The 16,077-nt window shown below is 34.2% G+C and overlaps 1 protein-coding gene across 6 annotated transcripts in view; it reads right to left on the bottom strand.

Moving 5' to 3' along the window:
• Positions 1-16,077, bottom strand: part of Pds5b (PDS5 cohesin associated factor B) — a 198,757-nt gene that overhangs the window by 41,518 nt on the left and 141,162 nt on the right. For all 6 annotated transcript variants that reach the window (XM_076872121.1, XM_076872119.1, XM_076872122.1 and 3 more), the window contains exons 20-21: positions 13,335-13,458; positions 10,217-10,375 (exon numbers count right to left, since the gene is read on the bottom strand). In XM_076872121.1, coding sequence (XP_076728236.1) covers positions 10,217-10,375; positions 13,335-13,458 — 283 coding nt within the window. The remainder of the gene's footprint in view (positions 1-10,216; positions 10,376-13,334; positions 13,459-16,077) is intronic.

Consider the following 16,077-nt stretch of genomic DNA (forward strand, 5'->3'; position numbering starts at 1 on the left):
CTCTTTCTAATGGGTACACAGCCCAAGAAGAAACGGAAATAAAGCTGGGTACAGTGGCACACGCCTGCAATCCCAGAAGCTTTGGAGGCTGAAGCAGGAGAATCGCGAGTTCAAAGCCAGCCTCCACAACTGCGAGGCGCTTAGCAAGTAAGTGAGACCTTGTGTCTAAATAAAATACAAAATAGGGCTGGGGATGTGTGACTCAGTGGTGGAATACCCCTGAGTTAAATCCCTGGTACTCAAAAAAAAAAAAAAAAACAGAAATGAGGACAGTCAGACACAGGCAGTGAACATCCATCCTCATCAACAGTTTTTACCACCTTATTGGAGCTAGTTCTTTCATTTTTTCATTACAATTTTTTTCGTTTGTGTGCGTGTTTCTGCTATGCAGACTTGACTTGTGATATACATGTATCTACATGTGTGTTGTGTGGTGTATGTACGTGTATTTACATATACAAACACATATATATACATGTTTTTTCTCACTTTTAGCATTTTAATGGCTTTTATTTTTCTTTAATCTTTTAGTGTTTTTCTTTTTTTTTAAGTTGTAGATGATCGCAATATCTTTAGTTATTTATTTTTATGTGGTGCTGAGGATCAAACCCAGTGTGCCTCACATGTGTAAGGCAAGTGCTCTACCATTGAGCTAGGGGGGCTCAATGGTTTTTATTTTTCTTTTTTTCGTCTTTTGAGGGTTAGGGTTTTTTGCTTGTTTGTTTCTCTTGTTCTTCTCTTTTTCCCCTCTAATAGCCAAATTCTTCCCTCCTTCTCTATTTGTTTCTTTAATTTTTTCCCTATCTTTAAAACTATCACTTGCTACATCTCTCCAGCTTTATGTTCACATTCTGAACATTCTAAATTTTCTTTTACTTTCCTATCATATATTATTTTTTCTTAATGCACCGTTCTTTTTAACATATATTAGGGCTGGGGATGTGGCTCAAGCAGTAGTGCGCTCGCCTGGCATGCGTGTGGCCCGGGTTCGATCCTCAGAACCACATACAAAGATGTTGTGTCTGCCAAAAATTAAAAAATAAATATTAAATTCTCTCTCTCTTAAAAAAAAATAACATATTTTAGAATTATTTGATAATTCCTGCTCCCACCACTCATGCTGTGGTGGTTATTAGTATTGTGGATGGTATACCTGACAAGTGCTGTTTACTTTACTGCCAGGTCTAGTTCACAAGTTTTTATTTTTGTTGGCAATTGATGACCCTACCATTCCTGATTTGTGGTAATTAGTGGTGCAGATGCCATAGTAGGCACCAGGTATTTACTTTAATGCTGTATGTATATGTGTGTGTGTGTGTGTGTGTGTGTGTGTGTGTGTGTGTGTAAATATATTTTGCTGATATCGTTCTTGCTTGTTTCCCCTCTTCTGAGAGGTGCTGGGACTCTACAAAGACACTACAAGTTCACAGGGTAGAGACTCTACCACTGAGCTAACTTGAAACCCAGCTAAGAAACAGCACGCCTTGCTCCATGTACAAGTAAACATTAGTCAAACTGCAAAGACACTTTAGTACAAAAAAATAGAGGAGACAAAAATCACAAACCAAGGTCCAGGCCCCAACTAGGAACTGCAGGAGTCTCCCTCATGGAAGTTCATCCCTCCAGAGAAAACAGGGAGAAATAACACAAAATTGTGGACAACACACCTACAAGAAGGACCCCACTGTCTGGAGACCTACAGGGAAAATGAAATCCTCTAGTTTTGACATAATGTGTACTGTATCAAAATATACTAATCATCACTGGAGAGCTAACAGTAAACTATCCTATAAAATCCACTTGGAAATATAATAATTCAAAATAACCAGATATCCCAGAAAACTGTGAAGAGAAGGCTATGACCTGAGAAATCCATTCTAGAAGATGCATAAAACTCAGCAAAGGAATACAAGAAATGTGTAAAAAAATTAAAGTTATATGACACCAAAAGTTCATAATTCACCAGCAACTAACTCCAAAGATACTGAGGTAAATCAAATACCAGATAAAGAATTTTTAAAAAGATTATAAAAATGATCAATGAAATCCAAAAGAACACAGAAAAACAACTGAATGAATTAAGGAAGTCAATACAACATATAAATGAGAAATTTAAAAAGGAGATAGATATTGAAAAAAAATAGAAATCTTAGAAATGAAAGGCACAACAAATCAAATAAAAGGGTGAAAGTCAAATAGAGTAGACTAGGCAGAAGGCAGAATCTCAGAACCAGAAGACAAAGTAGCGAGGCTTGAACATTCATATAGTATTAAAGAAAATAATAAGTAACCATGACCAGAATATACAGAAACTCTGGGACAACATGAAGAGAACAAATCTAAGAATCACTGGAATCAAAGATCAGGCTAATGGCAAGAATAAACTCTTCAGAAAAAACTCCAAACCTTCCTTGAGACTGAGATAGGTACCTAGATGTCATTCAGAACCCCCAAAATATATTTAAAAAAAAAAAAAACCTCTCCATACCACACTATAATTAAAACGTTTTAAAGGCTCAAGAGAAAACAAATAGGTCACATTTAGAAGTAAGCCAATTACAATTATTTCAATTTTTCAGCACAAACTCAAAGTCAGGAGAGGGCTTGGTATGATGTATTCTAAGTCCTAAAAGAAAACAACTGTCATATCAAGCAAAGCTATCCTTCAGAATCAAAATAGAAATAAAAACCTTCCAAGATACTCAGAGAAACAAAACAACCATGACCATGAAACCAGAACCACAGAAGAAACTTACAAGAAATACTTCATACCAAAGGAATTTTTAAAACTTCCAGAGCTTACAAATAGACAAATATCATTAAAAGAGTAGCTAAGCAAATGAGAAACAGGATCAAATTAAACATGAAAAATAAATAAAAACAGAAGAAATTAATAAACATCTGACTATAATAACACTGAATATAAACGGTCTCAACACTCCAATTAAAAGATTCAGGAGGCAAAGTGGATTGAGAAACAAGACCCAAACTTATATTAGCATAAAATTCACTTGACAGGTAAAGACAGTCACAGTTTGAAACTGAAAGGACTGAAATTGATATACATGTAAATGGACTCCAAAACCAAGCGGGACAGCTATCCTCACATCTGACAAAGCAAATTTCAAACCAAAATTAATCAGAAGAAACAAAGAGGGTCACTTCATACTGTAAAGGGAACAATCTAAGGAGATACAATGACAGTAAATGCTGGTATACTTAATTATATAGAACATATTACTCTATCCATATAGACTCCATTAAAATAATACTGGATGTTTCAACACACTTCACTAACCAATGGATAGGTCATCTAGATATAAACTCAGTAGAGATGCTTCCAACCTAAATAATATTACAAATCAAACAGATTTAATAGGCATCTATAGAATATTTCATTAACATAACAAATACATTTTCTTCTCAGCTGCTCTTAGAATGTTCTCCAAAGCAAACCATATTTTAGGCCATAAAGCAACTTTCAGAAAATACACCCCACTCCCAAAAAAGAGAAGTCAATAAAATTTCTTGCATCTTACTTGAACATAATGGATGAAAATTAGAAATCAATAACAAATAATCACTAGAGAAACTGTATAAACACATGGAGATTGAACAACAGACTTCTGCATGATGAATGGTGATAGAAGAAATCAAATGACAAATTTTTAAAAACTTGTATAATCAAACAAGAACAGCAATACAACACACCAGAACCTCTGGGACAGTATAAAGGGCAGTTCTAAGCATCTATAAGAAAATCAGAAAGATTCCAAATATATTAATGATGCATCTCAAGACCCTTGGAAAAAAACAACAAACCAATTCCAAAACCAATAAAAGAAATGAAATAATTAAGATCAGAGCTGACATCAATGAAATTGAGAGTTAAAAAATAATACAAAGAATCAAAGAAATGAAGTCAGTTCTTTGAAAAGATACACAAGATTAATAAGCCCTTAGACAAACTAATCAAAAGAAAGGAAATCCAAGTTAATAATAAAATTAGAGATGAAAAAGAAGAACTCATCATAAACATCACAGAAATTCAGAGGATCATGAGGGACTACTTTGAGAAGTTACAGTCCAATAAACTGGAAAACACAGAAGAAACAGATCATTTTTAGACCCATGGACCTTATATATGACCTAGACTAAACATAGGACCTGACAAAATCGAATTAAGAGGACACAGAACATCTAAACAGACAAAACTAGCAATGAGATAGAAGCATTAATAAAAAGCCTTCCAACAAAGAAAAACCCAGGACCAGATGAAATCTCATCTGAATTCTACCAGACCTTTAAAGGAGAACCAATGCCAATGCTCCTCAAATTATTACATGAAACAGAAAAGGGTGGGACACTTCCAAATTCATTCCATAAAGTCAATATCACTCTCATACCAAAACCAGGTAAGGACACATAAAGGAAAGAAAACTACAAACCAATACCCCTGATGAAATCACATGCAAAAATCCTTAATAAACCATTAGCAAATCATGTGCAAAACACATATTAAGAACACTGTATGGGGCTGGGGTTGTGGCTCAGTGGTAGAGCACTCACCTAGCATGTATGAGGCACTGGGTTCGATCCTCAGCACCACATAAATGTAAAATAAAGATACTGTGTCCACCTAATACTAAAAAATAAATATTAAAAAAAAAAAAAACAACACTGTATGACAAGATTAGGTTTGTTTTTTCCGAGGGTTGCAAGGATGGTTTAACATTTACAAATCAATAAATGTAATTCATCATATAAATAGAATTAAGGATAAAAATCAGGTAATTATCTCAGTAGAGGCAGAGAAAACCTCTGACAAAATTCAACACTCATTCATGATAGAAACACTCAAAAAACTAGGAACAGGGCTGGGGATGTGGCTCAAGCGGTGGCGCGCTCGCCTGGCATGCGTGCGGCCCGGGTTCGATCCTCAGCACCACATACAAACAAAGATGTTGTGTCTGCCAAAAACTAAATAAATATTAAAAAAATTAAAAAAAAAAAAAACTAGGAACAGAAGGAACCTACCTCAACATCACAAAGGATATACAGGACAAATCCAAAGACAGTGCATGGGGAAAAACTGAAGCATTTCCTTTAAAATCTGGAACAAGGCAAGGATGTCGACTCTCAGCACTTCTATTCAATGTAGTAATAGAAATTCTAGGCAGAGCAGTTAAGTTAGAGAAGTAAATAAAAGGGACTAAAAAACAGGAAAGGAAGAAGTCAAATCATCTCTGTTTGCAGATATGATGCTATACTTAGAAGATCCAAAACGCTCCACCAGAAGACTGATAGAGCTAATCAGCAAATGCAGCAAAGTAGCAGTGTACAAAAATCAACACACAAAAATCAATAGCTTTCCTACATGCCAATAATAAATCTGCCAAGAAAGAAATCAAGAAAACAATTCTATTCACGAGACCCTCAAAAAAATAAAAAATAAAATATCTATGAATTAATCTAACCAAAGGGATAAAAGACCTCCACAATGAAAACTACAGAACACTGAAGAAAGAAACTGAAGAAATAAGAAGATAGGAAGACCTCATATGTTCATAGATAGGCATAAGTTATAATGTTAAAAATCAACATAACAATTCACTGCAATCCCCATCTAAATACCAATGACATCCTTCACACAAGGGGGGGGTCAGGGGTTCTAAAATTCATCTGGAAGGCCAAGTACAATGGCACACACCTGTAATCCCAGCAGCACAGGAGGATCTCAAGTTCAAAGCTAGCTTCAGCAATGGAGAGGTGCTAAGCAACTCAGTAAGACCCTGTTTTTAAATAAAATACAAAATAGGGCTGGAGATGTGGCTCAATGGTCAAGTGCCACTAAGTTAAATCCCTGGTACCAAAAAGGAAAGGAAAAGGAAGGGAAGAAAGGAAAGAAGGAAGAAGAAAAATAAATTTCATTTGGAAGAATAAAAGACACAGAATAGCCAAAACAATCCTAAGCCCAAAAAGCAAAATGGATGCATCACAATACCTGACTTAAATTTATACTACAGAGCTATAGTAACAAGAATTGCATGATACAGACATTAAAAACTGATCAACAAAAGACACACTGACAAAACCATATAAATTCAGTCATCTGATCCTTGACAAAGGTGCTAAGAAAACACTGGAGGAAAGTCAGCCTTTTTAAACAAATGGTGCTGGGAAAACTGGTTATCCATATGTAGAATAATGAGACTAGATCCTTATCTCTTATCCACCACCAAAGTCAACTCAATGGATCAAAGACCCAGGAAAAGATCAGAAACTATCCAATTCCTATTAAGAAAGCATAGGATCAACATTCCAACATATAGGTGCAGGCAACAACTTCCTCAATAGGACTCCTAAAATTCAGGAAATTTTTTTTTTTTAAAGAGAGAGTGAGAGAAAGAGAGAGAGAGAGAGAGAGAGAGAGAGAGAGAGAGAGAGAATTTTTAAATATTTATTTTTTAGTTTTCGGTGGACACAACACCTTTGTTTGTATGTGGTGCTGAGGATCGAACCCGGGCCGCACACATGCCAGGCAAGCGCGCTACCGCTTGAGCCACATCCCTAGCCCAAATTCAGGAAATATTACCAAGAGTTAATAAATTTGATGGTATCAAATTAAAAAGCTTCTGCACAGCAAAAGAAACAAGAGCGTGAAGAGAAAAATCTCCAGAATGGGAGAAAATCTTTGATAGCTACTCTTCTAACAGAGGATAAATATCCAAAATATCAAATTTTAAAATATCAAAAATTTAACATTAAAAAAACCCAAATAACCCAATTAATAAATGGGCAAATTAACTACACACACTTCTCAAAAGAAGAAACAGTTGGGTAGTGCCATGCATATCTGTAGTTCTAGAAACTCAGTAAGCTGAAGCAGGAGGATCGCAAGTTTGAGGACAGCTTCAGCAACTTAGTGAGTTCCTAAGTTGCTAAATAAATAAAAAGGACTGGCAATGTGGCACAGTAGTAAATCACCACTAGGTTTAATCCCTAGTACCACAAAATATAAACAAATAAAAAAGACCAACACACACATGAAAAAATGTTCAGCATCTTTAGCAATTAGGAAAATGCAAATCAAAACTACAGTAAGATTTCATGTTACTCCAGTAGAATGGCAGCTATCAAGATTACAAACAACAATAAATGCTGGAGAGATATAGAGAGAAAGGAACCATTTTACACTGTTGGTGAGATTTTAAATTAGTACAACAACTGTGGAAATCAGTATAGTACCTCAAAAGAGTAAGAAAGAAATCGCCATTTGACCCAGGTATACCACTCTTCTCAGTATTTATTCTCAAGAATTAAAAGTCATCATATTATAGCAATACTTGCATACCCATGTTTAAAGCAGCAAAATTTACAATTGTCAAACTACAGAAGTGGCCTACGTGTATTATCAATGTATGAATGGATAAAAAAAATCGACATATATACACAATGGAGTTTTATCCAGCCATAAAGAATGAAATTATGTCATCTACAGGACGGAAGGTTATGTTAAGCAAAATAAACCAAACTTAGAAAGTCAAGGGTTGTGCACTTTGTTATGTGGAAACTAGAAAGCATAAAGGAAAAGAAAAAATACGGGGAAATTTCATGTAAATGAAAGGGAGACCAGCAAAGTAGATGAAAGGGACCAGGGTAAGGTAAGAGGGGAGGAAAAGAAGATATAGTTGGGAATAATATTGGACAATTTATATTGCTATATTATGTGCGTTTATGAATATATAACAATGAATCCTACCATTATGTATAATTATAATGCACCAATAAAAATTATGGAAAAAATAAAGAAAATAAGTTGTGTGTGTGCGTGTGTGTGTGTATACATATATATAAAATGCTATTACTTGCTCATAAAATGGATATAGTATGAGACATCTAATAGAAAAGAAAAATGGTACAACTGGAACTTTCATTCATTACAGATTAAAAAAAATTGGTACACTTTGAAAAACAGTTTGGCAAAAGCTATTAAATCTGAACTTACACAATACCCTGTGACACAGCAATCACACCCCAAAAGAAATGCACACATCAGGGCACAAAAATATACTTAAGCAAATATTAATAACCTCAACATTTAACACTGGAAACCATCTAAATATCTGGCAAAAGAACAGGTACATTATGGTACAAACAATACTATACAATACCTCAATGAAAATGAACCAACTTCTATGTGCAATAATGAACTGATCTCAAGAATATAATATTATATGAAGGAAGTCAGATAATGAATTTACTGTGTAGTTGCAGATGTAACTCAGTGGTAGAGGGCTTGTCTAGCATGTTTGAGGTCCTGGGTTCAATCCCCAGCAAGAAAAAAAATACAAAAAATTATTCTGACAGTTTCATCTATAAGAGTTTAAAAACAGGTAAAAGTGATTGTAAAAATCATTACCTTCAAGGAGGTAATGACAGGAAAGGGAAGAAAAAGAGTTTTAGGGGTGTTGGTCATATACTTATATATTTCATTACCTGGACAACTTATTTGTTCAAAGTTAACTTTGTGGTAATTTAAAAAGCAGCACCATTAGAAAATGTGTTCTTTTCTGATAAATTCTATTAAACTTTTTAATTAAGGAAAATAAAACAGGCAGGGCACAGTGGCACACACCTGTAATACCAACTACTTAGGAGGCTGAGGCAGGAGGATCCAAAGTTCCATGCCAGCCTGGGCAACTGGTGAGACCTTGTCTCAAGATAAATTAAAAAGGACTAGGGATGTAGCTCAGTGGAAGAAACTGCCTAACGTGTGAGTCCCTAGGTTCAATCTCCAGGACCATAAAAAAGAAAAAGAATATAGGATATAGAAAATTTTAAACACATGATTAGCAAACACGATCCAAAGGATGGAAATACACTTCCTCCAACACACACACTACTATCCACAGGGGAAATGATAGGGACAGGTCAAGAATACAGGCAAAGATGGAAATGGAAGGAGACCCTCAGGGTTATACAAAATTACATACAAGAGGTAGCGAGGGGAAAGGGAAAAATAATACAAGGGGGAGATATGAACTGCAGTAGAGTGGGTAGAGAGAGAAGAGGGGAGGGGAGGGGAGGGGAGGGTGATAGTAAAGGATAGGAAAGGCAGCAGAATACAACAGACACTAGTATGGTAATATATAAATCAATGGAAGTGTAACTGATGTGATTCTGCAATTTGTATATGGGGTAAAAATGGGAGTTCATAACCCACTTGAATCAAAGTGTGAAATATGATATATCAAGAACTATGTAATGTTTTGAACGACCAACAATAAAAAAAAAAAAAAAGAATACAGGCAAAGAAACTGGTAGACTATGGAAATTAAAATGGGCCCTCGGCCTCCAAATCACAGAGATTTAAGACCACTAGATTTACACAGCCACAAATCATCAGAAATCTAATATATAAAACAACAGTTATTATCTCTGAAAACTATTTTTCCATAACCTCTCAGCTTAAAAGTATCAAGGTATTAAACTTAATAATTTAAAAGTATCAAGATGTATTAAAGGGATGATCAGAATAATGATGTATATAACACATGTGGCAGATGTGCACTTAAAATATGCATATTTTAAGTATTTTTAGAGGTTCATTTTTCTTTTGATCCTCTAGAGACCCTAATACAGTGCTGAGGGTACAGAAGATACAAAACTGATAGCTATCTACAAGTCATTTATATGTGTATACACATCTAAATATACATATATACACATAAGCATAAAATTTCATGTGACTACAGGGCATCAAGCCCCAAATAAACACAAACCAAAGACAAACAAAATCATTATTTCTTTTCTTTCCCAAAATTTTCTACCAGGGTTCTTTTTTTTTTTTTTTTAAACTTTATGTAAGAAAAGGAACAACCACAGTCATGACAACCAAACTGTGAACTGTTTAATCAATCTGTACATTTTAAAAATAGATGTCCTTATGAAAATTAACCTCCTGTAGAGCTGAATAGAATCAGGTGATACATTTATCACATATATATTTCAGGTGATATGCCTATGCTCAACTAAAGAGCTGCTTCAATGTTATTTTACTTATAATGGAGATAGAGCACAGTTAATAAAAACTAAAAAGCCTAAAATAAAGGCAGCCAAATGGAAATGTCATTACCATCAGTTTATTACTCTGCTGCATAAAATTTTAGCAGATAACATTATGAAGAACACAAATCTAAAAAATATAAATTACCCGATCATTCATGAGAAGATCTTTCACAATGAAAGTAGCTACCAAAGATTTCAAAGGAGCAGCAAATTGATCAGGTGCAAGAAGAGCAATATGACCAATAGTAACCAATGGTGTTATAAGATGTTCCAGGTTGCTTGGATCTAGGCTCTTATGCAGAGGCTGAAAATGAAGGGAGGAAAATATATTCAACTCATAAGATTATAAAAATTATAAAAATTAACACATTTCATCTTTGAATTTCAAAAACTACAAAAGTTTCAATGCACATACCTGGTGTAGGTAGTAACTTAAGGTTATATTTAGATTTCTATAGGATTATCTATGTCTAGAACACATTAAGTTTAAACATTTTCAGTTTTGCCCAAGTCATAGTTTAGAAGTAGGTAAGGAAACATTTCAGCCTGTAAAATCCTATTATGTAACATATATTTTATGGTCATTTATATGAATATATTAGAGACTGTCAGGGCTCACAAATGTCCACTTTGCTTCTACTTCCTGGGCAATAAGATGATTCCACTTGCAGCTTCTTCTGCAGTTAGATGAGAACGTATGAGTGAGTTCTGGTCAAGGGAATAGAAATGAAAGTGAGGTATGCCACATCTGCACTAAGGCAGGCATACGCAGGATGTCATTTCCACAGGGTCTATCTGTACTCAGTGGCTGATTTAATTCCAAGCATTTGATGGGACTTAAGGAGAAGCCACTATTCAGAAAGAGTCTGTTCGAAAGCTACTGAAACGAGCCAAACATCCAACAGGACTTTTCAGTAGCAAGACATAAGCCTTTACTATGTCCACAGACAACTGAATTTTGGGTGTCTTTATTAAACACCATAACAAAATTATTTTTGTTTTTCTGAAAAGAAATCTAACCATTAATATGCATTTTGTCTAAACAAAAGAACGAAGAAACTTTCACTTACTCTTATAGAATAACGTCCAAAAGGTATTGTTAATAAAACTAGGAAAATCAGAAGAGTGCTATCACTGGAATAATCGAAACAATCAGGGACCAAATTGTATTTTGTGTATATCTAGAAAAGGACATTATCTCTAGAAAAGGACATTAGTAACAGATAACAATGGCTGCATATGGGAAAATAACTAAATAAGTGGGTAGGAACAGAAGGGTAGTGGACTTTTTACTGCATATTCTTTTTCCATCTTCTAATTTGAAAGCAAGTGAATACATTATCTATCATAAATTTTAATGATGCATTTTATTGAAACATTTGTGCCCTATTACCTGACACTAAACACCAATAATTCCAAGCTTGAAAAGCAATAGCGAACTGAGGTTTTTTGCTACACATTAGGGCAACATTGGCTTAATTTAGTCCAAAATGTATTTAAGTGAGTTTACTTCATGCCACCTGATAAACTCCCTTAGTACTTACAAAGTACACCTAGCTAAGTGCCAGTTTGTTGTTCATATTGTCAACAAAATTATGATAGCATAAATAACTTTTTCAATTAGTTTATTATAAAGAGTTTGATATTATAGTTACGTTAATAAAAACATTTCTGGAAAAGCAAAATTAACAGTCAGATCCTGAAATAACAGCAACTGTAAAAAGGCCAGAGATATCTAGGAAACATTTTCTCCAAAACTTGAACGTTACAGTTAAAGGAATACAGTTGGGATCCTAGTAAAGATGAAATTAACTAACAGATAAAATATTTAAAAAAAAATAAAAGTACTTTCTAAAAGCACAACCTACTCTCATCATCATCAATGAAACAAAAAGATGAATCAAGAAAAGCAGCCAGGCGCAATGGCACACACCTGTAATCCCAGCAACTCTGGAGGCTGAGGCAGGAGGAATGCAATTTCCAGGCCAACCCCAGCAACTAAGTGGTGAGGCTCTAAACAACTTGGCAAAACGCTGACTTCAAAATTGTAAAAAGAAAAAAAAAAAAAGGCTTGGAGGTGTGGATCAGTGGTTAGGTGTCCCTGGGTTCAAGAGCCAATTACAAAAATTAAAAAAGAGATAAAGAAGAAAAAGCAGGCGGTAGGAAAGATGGTGGAATGAGACGGGTATCATTACCCTAGGTACATGTATGACTGCTTGAATACTGTAACTCATGTACAACCAGAGAACTGAAAAATTCTGCTCCATTTGTGTATTATGAATCAAAGAACTTTCTACTGTCATGTATAACTGATTAAAACTAATTTAAAAAAAGGGAGAGAAAAGAAAGAAAAAGAAAAACAAGTTTCTCACAGGTCAATATGATTTTATTAAAGCCATTCTCATACACAAAAACAAACTATAGGAAAAAAAAAACCCACATCCAAATGCACAAAAATTAAATTATTTATAATCTACGGAAAAAAAAACATAAAAATAAAAAGTTGTTTGGAAGATGAAGAGAGCACTTTTCTTCCTTCTCACAGTTTAACATAATACATGAAAATATGACAAAATTAGCATAAAAACTACTTAATAAGAGATTACAAGTATCTATAGTAGATACCATTGGCATGTTTTCCAAATTGTTTTGACTTCACTGAAAGTTCCTAAAGTAAATTATAAATTAGGATTTACAGATTTTTATAACTTTTATTTGCAATAACAAGTTTCAAAGACAGTCCTTAGTTATAAAAGACTGCAATAAATATTTAGGTGCAAGTAATTTAAAGTGTATAGAAAATAATACAAATGTATACTGAAAAGACACACTTGATATCTGAAACATACTTCGGTTAGTCATAAAAGTATAAACTTACTTACTTTAAATACCAATTAATATTGATTTCCAAACCCTAATACCCTCAGTACCTCAAACAGAATTCAAATTTTAAACCTGTAAACTGACAGAATAATCATCTGTTACCTACTATCAATAACTATAATTTGATATGTAATTACCCTCCAATAAGTCTCCAAATGCAAATATATAAAGCAATGTCAAAAGTATTATATAATTTGATTTCTGAATTTGAATCAGTGTTAAACATCTGAATAATCAGAAATTTTCATGTTTTAATCATTTATCAATGTTGATTTTCCCTTAAATTCTGAAAATGTACAAAATAATGTAAACATTCTGTAAAAGTCATCAATATTTCCTTTTTAGCAATGATGTATGAAATAAAAAAAAATTCTCATTACCTCAAATATCTGTGCAAACTGGGTCTCTTTACTAGAAAATATCGCATGGATACAATGAATGGCATATTTTGCTTGACGAGGGGGTCCTTTTTTAGATTTGTGATGTAAAACAGGAAGCAATGCTCTAAAAATAAAAATCAAAGAAAAACAATAAACCAGAAAAACTAGTATGATTTATGTCAGATACTTTAATATTTGTGTTTTTAAGCTTTGTGAAACCAAAAACTAATCACTGAGATCTACTCAGACTCACTTTCAATGGCCTATAATTTTGCCTTACAAATGTCTATATTACCAATATAAACCAAATACAAGTATTTTGTTTTAAAATTTTTATTCGATAATTATAAGTACAAAAAAGGCTGATAATCCACTCCTTTCTAATGGCATTCCCATGAGGCCTTTCTCTTTATTCTCACCGCCATCACTCTAACAAAGTTTCTGCCACCTTACAACTAGACCACTGTAATGGGAGGTTGTGTTCTTTCTGAAGTCTGCCTCTTCCAATCCATCTTTTGCTTTGTGCCAGAACAACCTACACAAAGGGAAATCAGATTAACCAATACTCATTAAGCAGTATTATGAGTTGAGCACTATTAAAGGCCCCAAATCCTTGCCTTCATGCTACCAGCATCTTAGAAACAAGACAAATAATAACATAAATGTGTTATATCAAATTGTGATAACCACTATAGAGGGGAAAAAAAGAAAAGGAGGAGAAAGATAAAAGTGAAGAGGGGAGTAAAAAAAGAGAATTATAATACAGGCCCCTTCTGATAAAGTAATGCTTGAGCAGAATTCTAAGGGAGATGAGGAGTGAAGTCATGTAGCTACCTGGAAGAACACCCATGTATCTCATCATTCTACCACTCAAAACCTTACAATGAAGATTGAATACAGACGGTGCTCTTCACTATTCTTCAAACATCACATGGTAAAAGCAATCTTTCTCATTGCCCAATACCAAACCAATATGAAGAATTCAGAGATACAATAACTCATCACAGTTAAAGAGTAGAGTCTCACAAGATACCAATACAAAGTCCAATTAAAAGGCAAACAAAAAACTGAACAGGAACATTAAGATTTCATATTATATGGAAAAAGAGTTGCTATCCCTAACATAAAAAGCCCTCCAAAAATAGAAAATGAAAAGACCAATAATACCATAGAACAATGTGCTGGACATGAAAAGGTACAAAGATCATCAAAAGACAATATTAGGGCTGGGAGCTGTGGCTCAGTGGTAGAGCACCTGACTGGCATGAGTGAGACACTGGGTTCGGTCCTCAGGACCACATAAAATAAATGTACTGGGTCCATCTGTAACTAAAACAAAATTCAAAAAAAAAAAAAAATGTGTTAAAAAAAGACAATATTACCTTGAAATACATGAAAAAAAATGTTTACTTTCACTCTAATCAAAAACAAGCAAGGAAATTAAAAGTGCACCAAGAGAATGTCTGCTGCAGATGATGTAAATGAAACTGGATTTATTCCCTTGACTTAGCCAGAAAACAAAACTAAATATGTTAAAGGTTTCAGGCACTAGACAATAGGTAACAGGTCTTAAAAGATGGCAAACAATTATAACATCTTCCCCAGCTTAATCCGAGGAGACAATTCCCAAGCCACAAGACAAGAAGTAACCAAAGCCAGGCACAGTGGCCCACATGTATAATCCTAGCTACTCAGGAGGCTGAGGCAGGAGGAAGGCAAGTTGAAGGCAGTCTCTGTAACCTAGTAGAACCAGTCTTAAAATGAAAAATATAAAGAGCTGGAGGTATAGCATTGTGGTAAAGTGCCCCTCAGTTCAACCCTCTGTATCAAAATAATAACAATAATGTTTTTTAAAGGAGTAACTCAAATAAAGATGGAATTGAGAAAGAGATTGAAATTCAGGTAGAAGGCGGCAGCTCTGACTTCAAGGGTAAACTATCAAAGAACAGGAAGCTACAAAAGAAGACAGTGTGAGTACTAGGAATCCACAGAGGGGTATGCCCAATTTTGGGCTGGAAAATGATCCATGATATATATGAGAAAAAGTTACCCAAGACAAGGAAAATAATGTAGGAATGCAGTAGGACAGAAAATCTCCCCTACCCCAAAGAGACTTGAAAGCTGAAAAAGAACTCTTAGCCCCCGGGAACAGGAGTGGGAAAGAGGTAGACAACAGAATGGTGGGTGAAAATAATCAATGCACAGTATGTATATGTATGAAAACATTACAGTGAATCCCATTAATTTATATATAACATGTTAATAATTATTATCTGTAAAAAGTAATTTAAAAAAAAGAAAATTTTCCTCAACACAGTCATTTCTGGTAACTCATTTCTACCACCAACAGCATAAAGAACACTAATAACCAAGAGGAAAATTAATCAACAGAAACAGACTTAGAAGTGACACAAATATGAAATTACAAAGACATTAAGACATATCTTATAAACATGTTCAAAGAAATATGTTCCATATGCCCAAATAGAAATAAGGATAGAAATAAAATATGAGACCAAAATGGAATTAAAAATCAACATAAAAAACACAATATTTTAAATGAAAAATACATGGATGGGATTAAAAGCAAATTATATGCTGCAGAAGAAAAGATATGTGAATTAAGAATGTAGCAACAGAAACAATAAAAATTAAATAACGTCAGGTTTGGCGTCACACCTGTAATCCCACCAACTCAGGAAGCCAAGGCAGAAGAATCGAAAATGCAAAGCCTTCCTCAGCA

Source organism: Callospermophilus lateralis, chromosome 12 (genome assembly GCF_048772815.1).
Source record: "Callospermophilus lateralis isolate mCalLat2 chromosome 12, mCalLat2.hap1, whole genome shotgun sequence".
In the NCBI taxonomy this organism is placed as follows: domain Eukaryota; kingdom Metazoa; phylum Chordata; class Mammalia; order Rodentia; family Sciuridae; genus Callospermophilus; species Callospermophilus lateralis.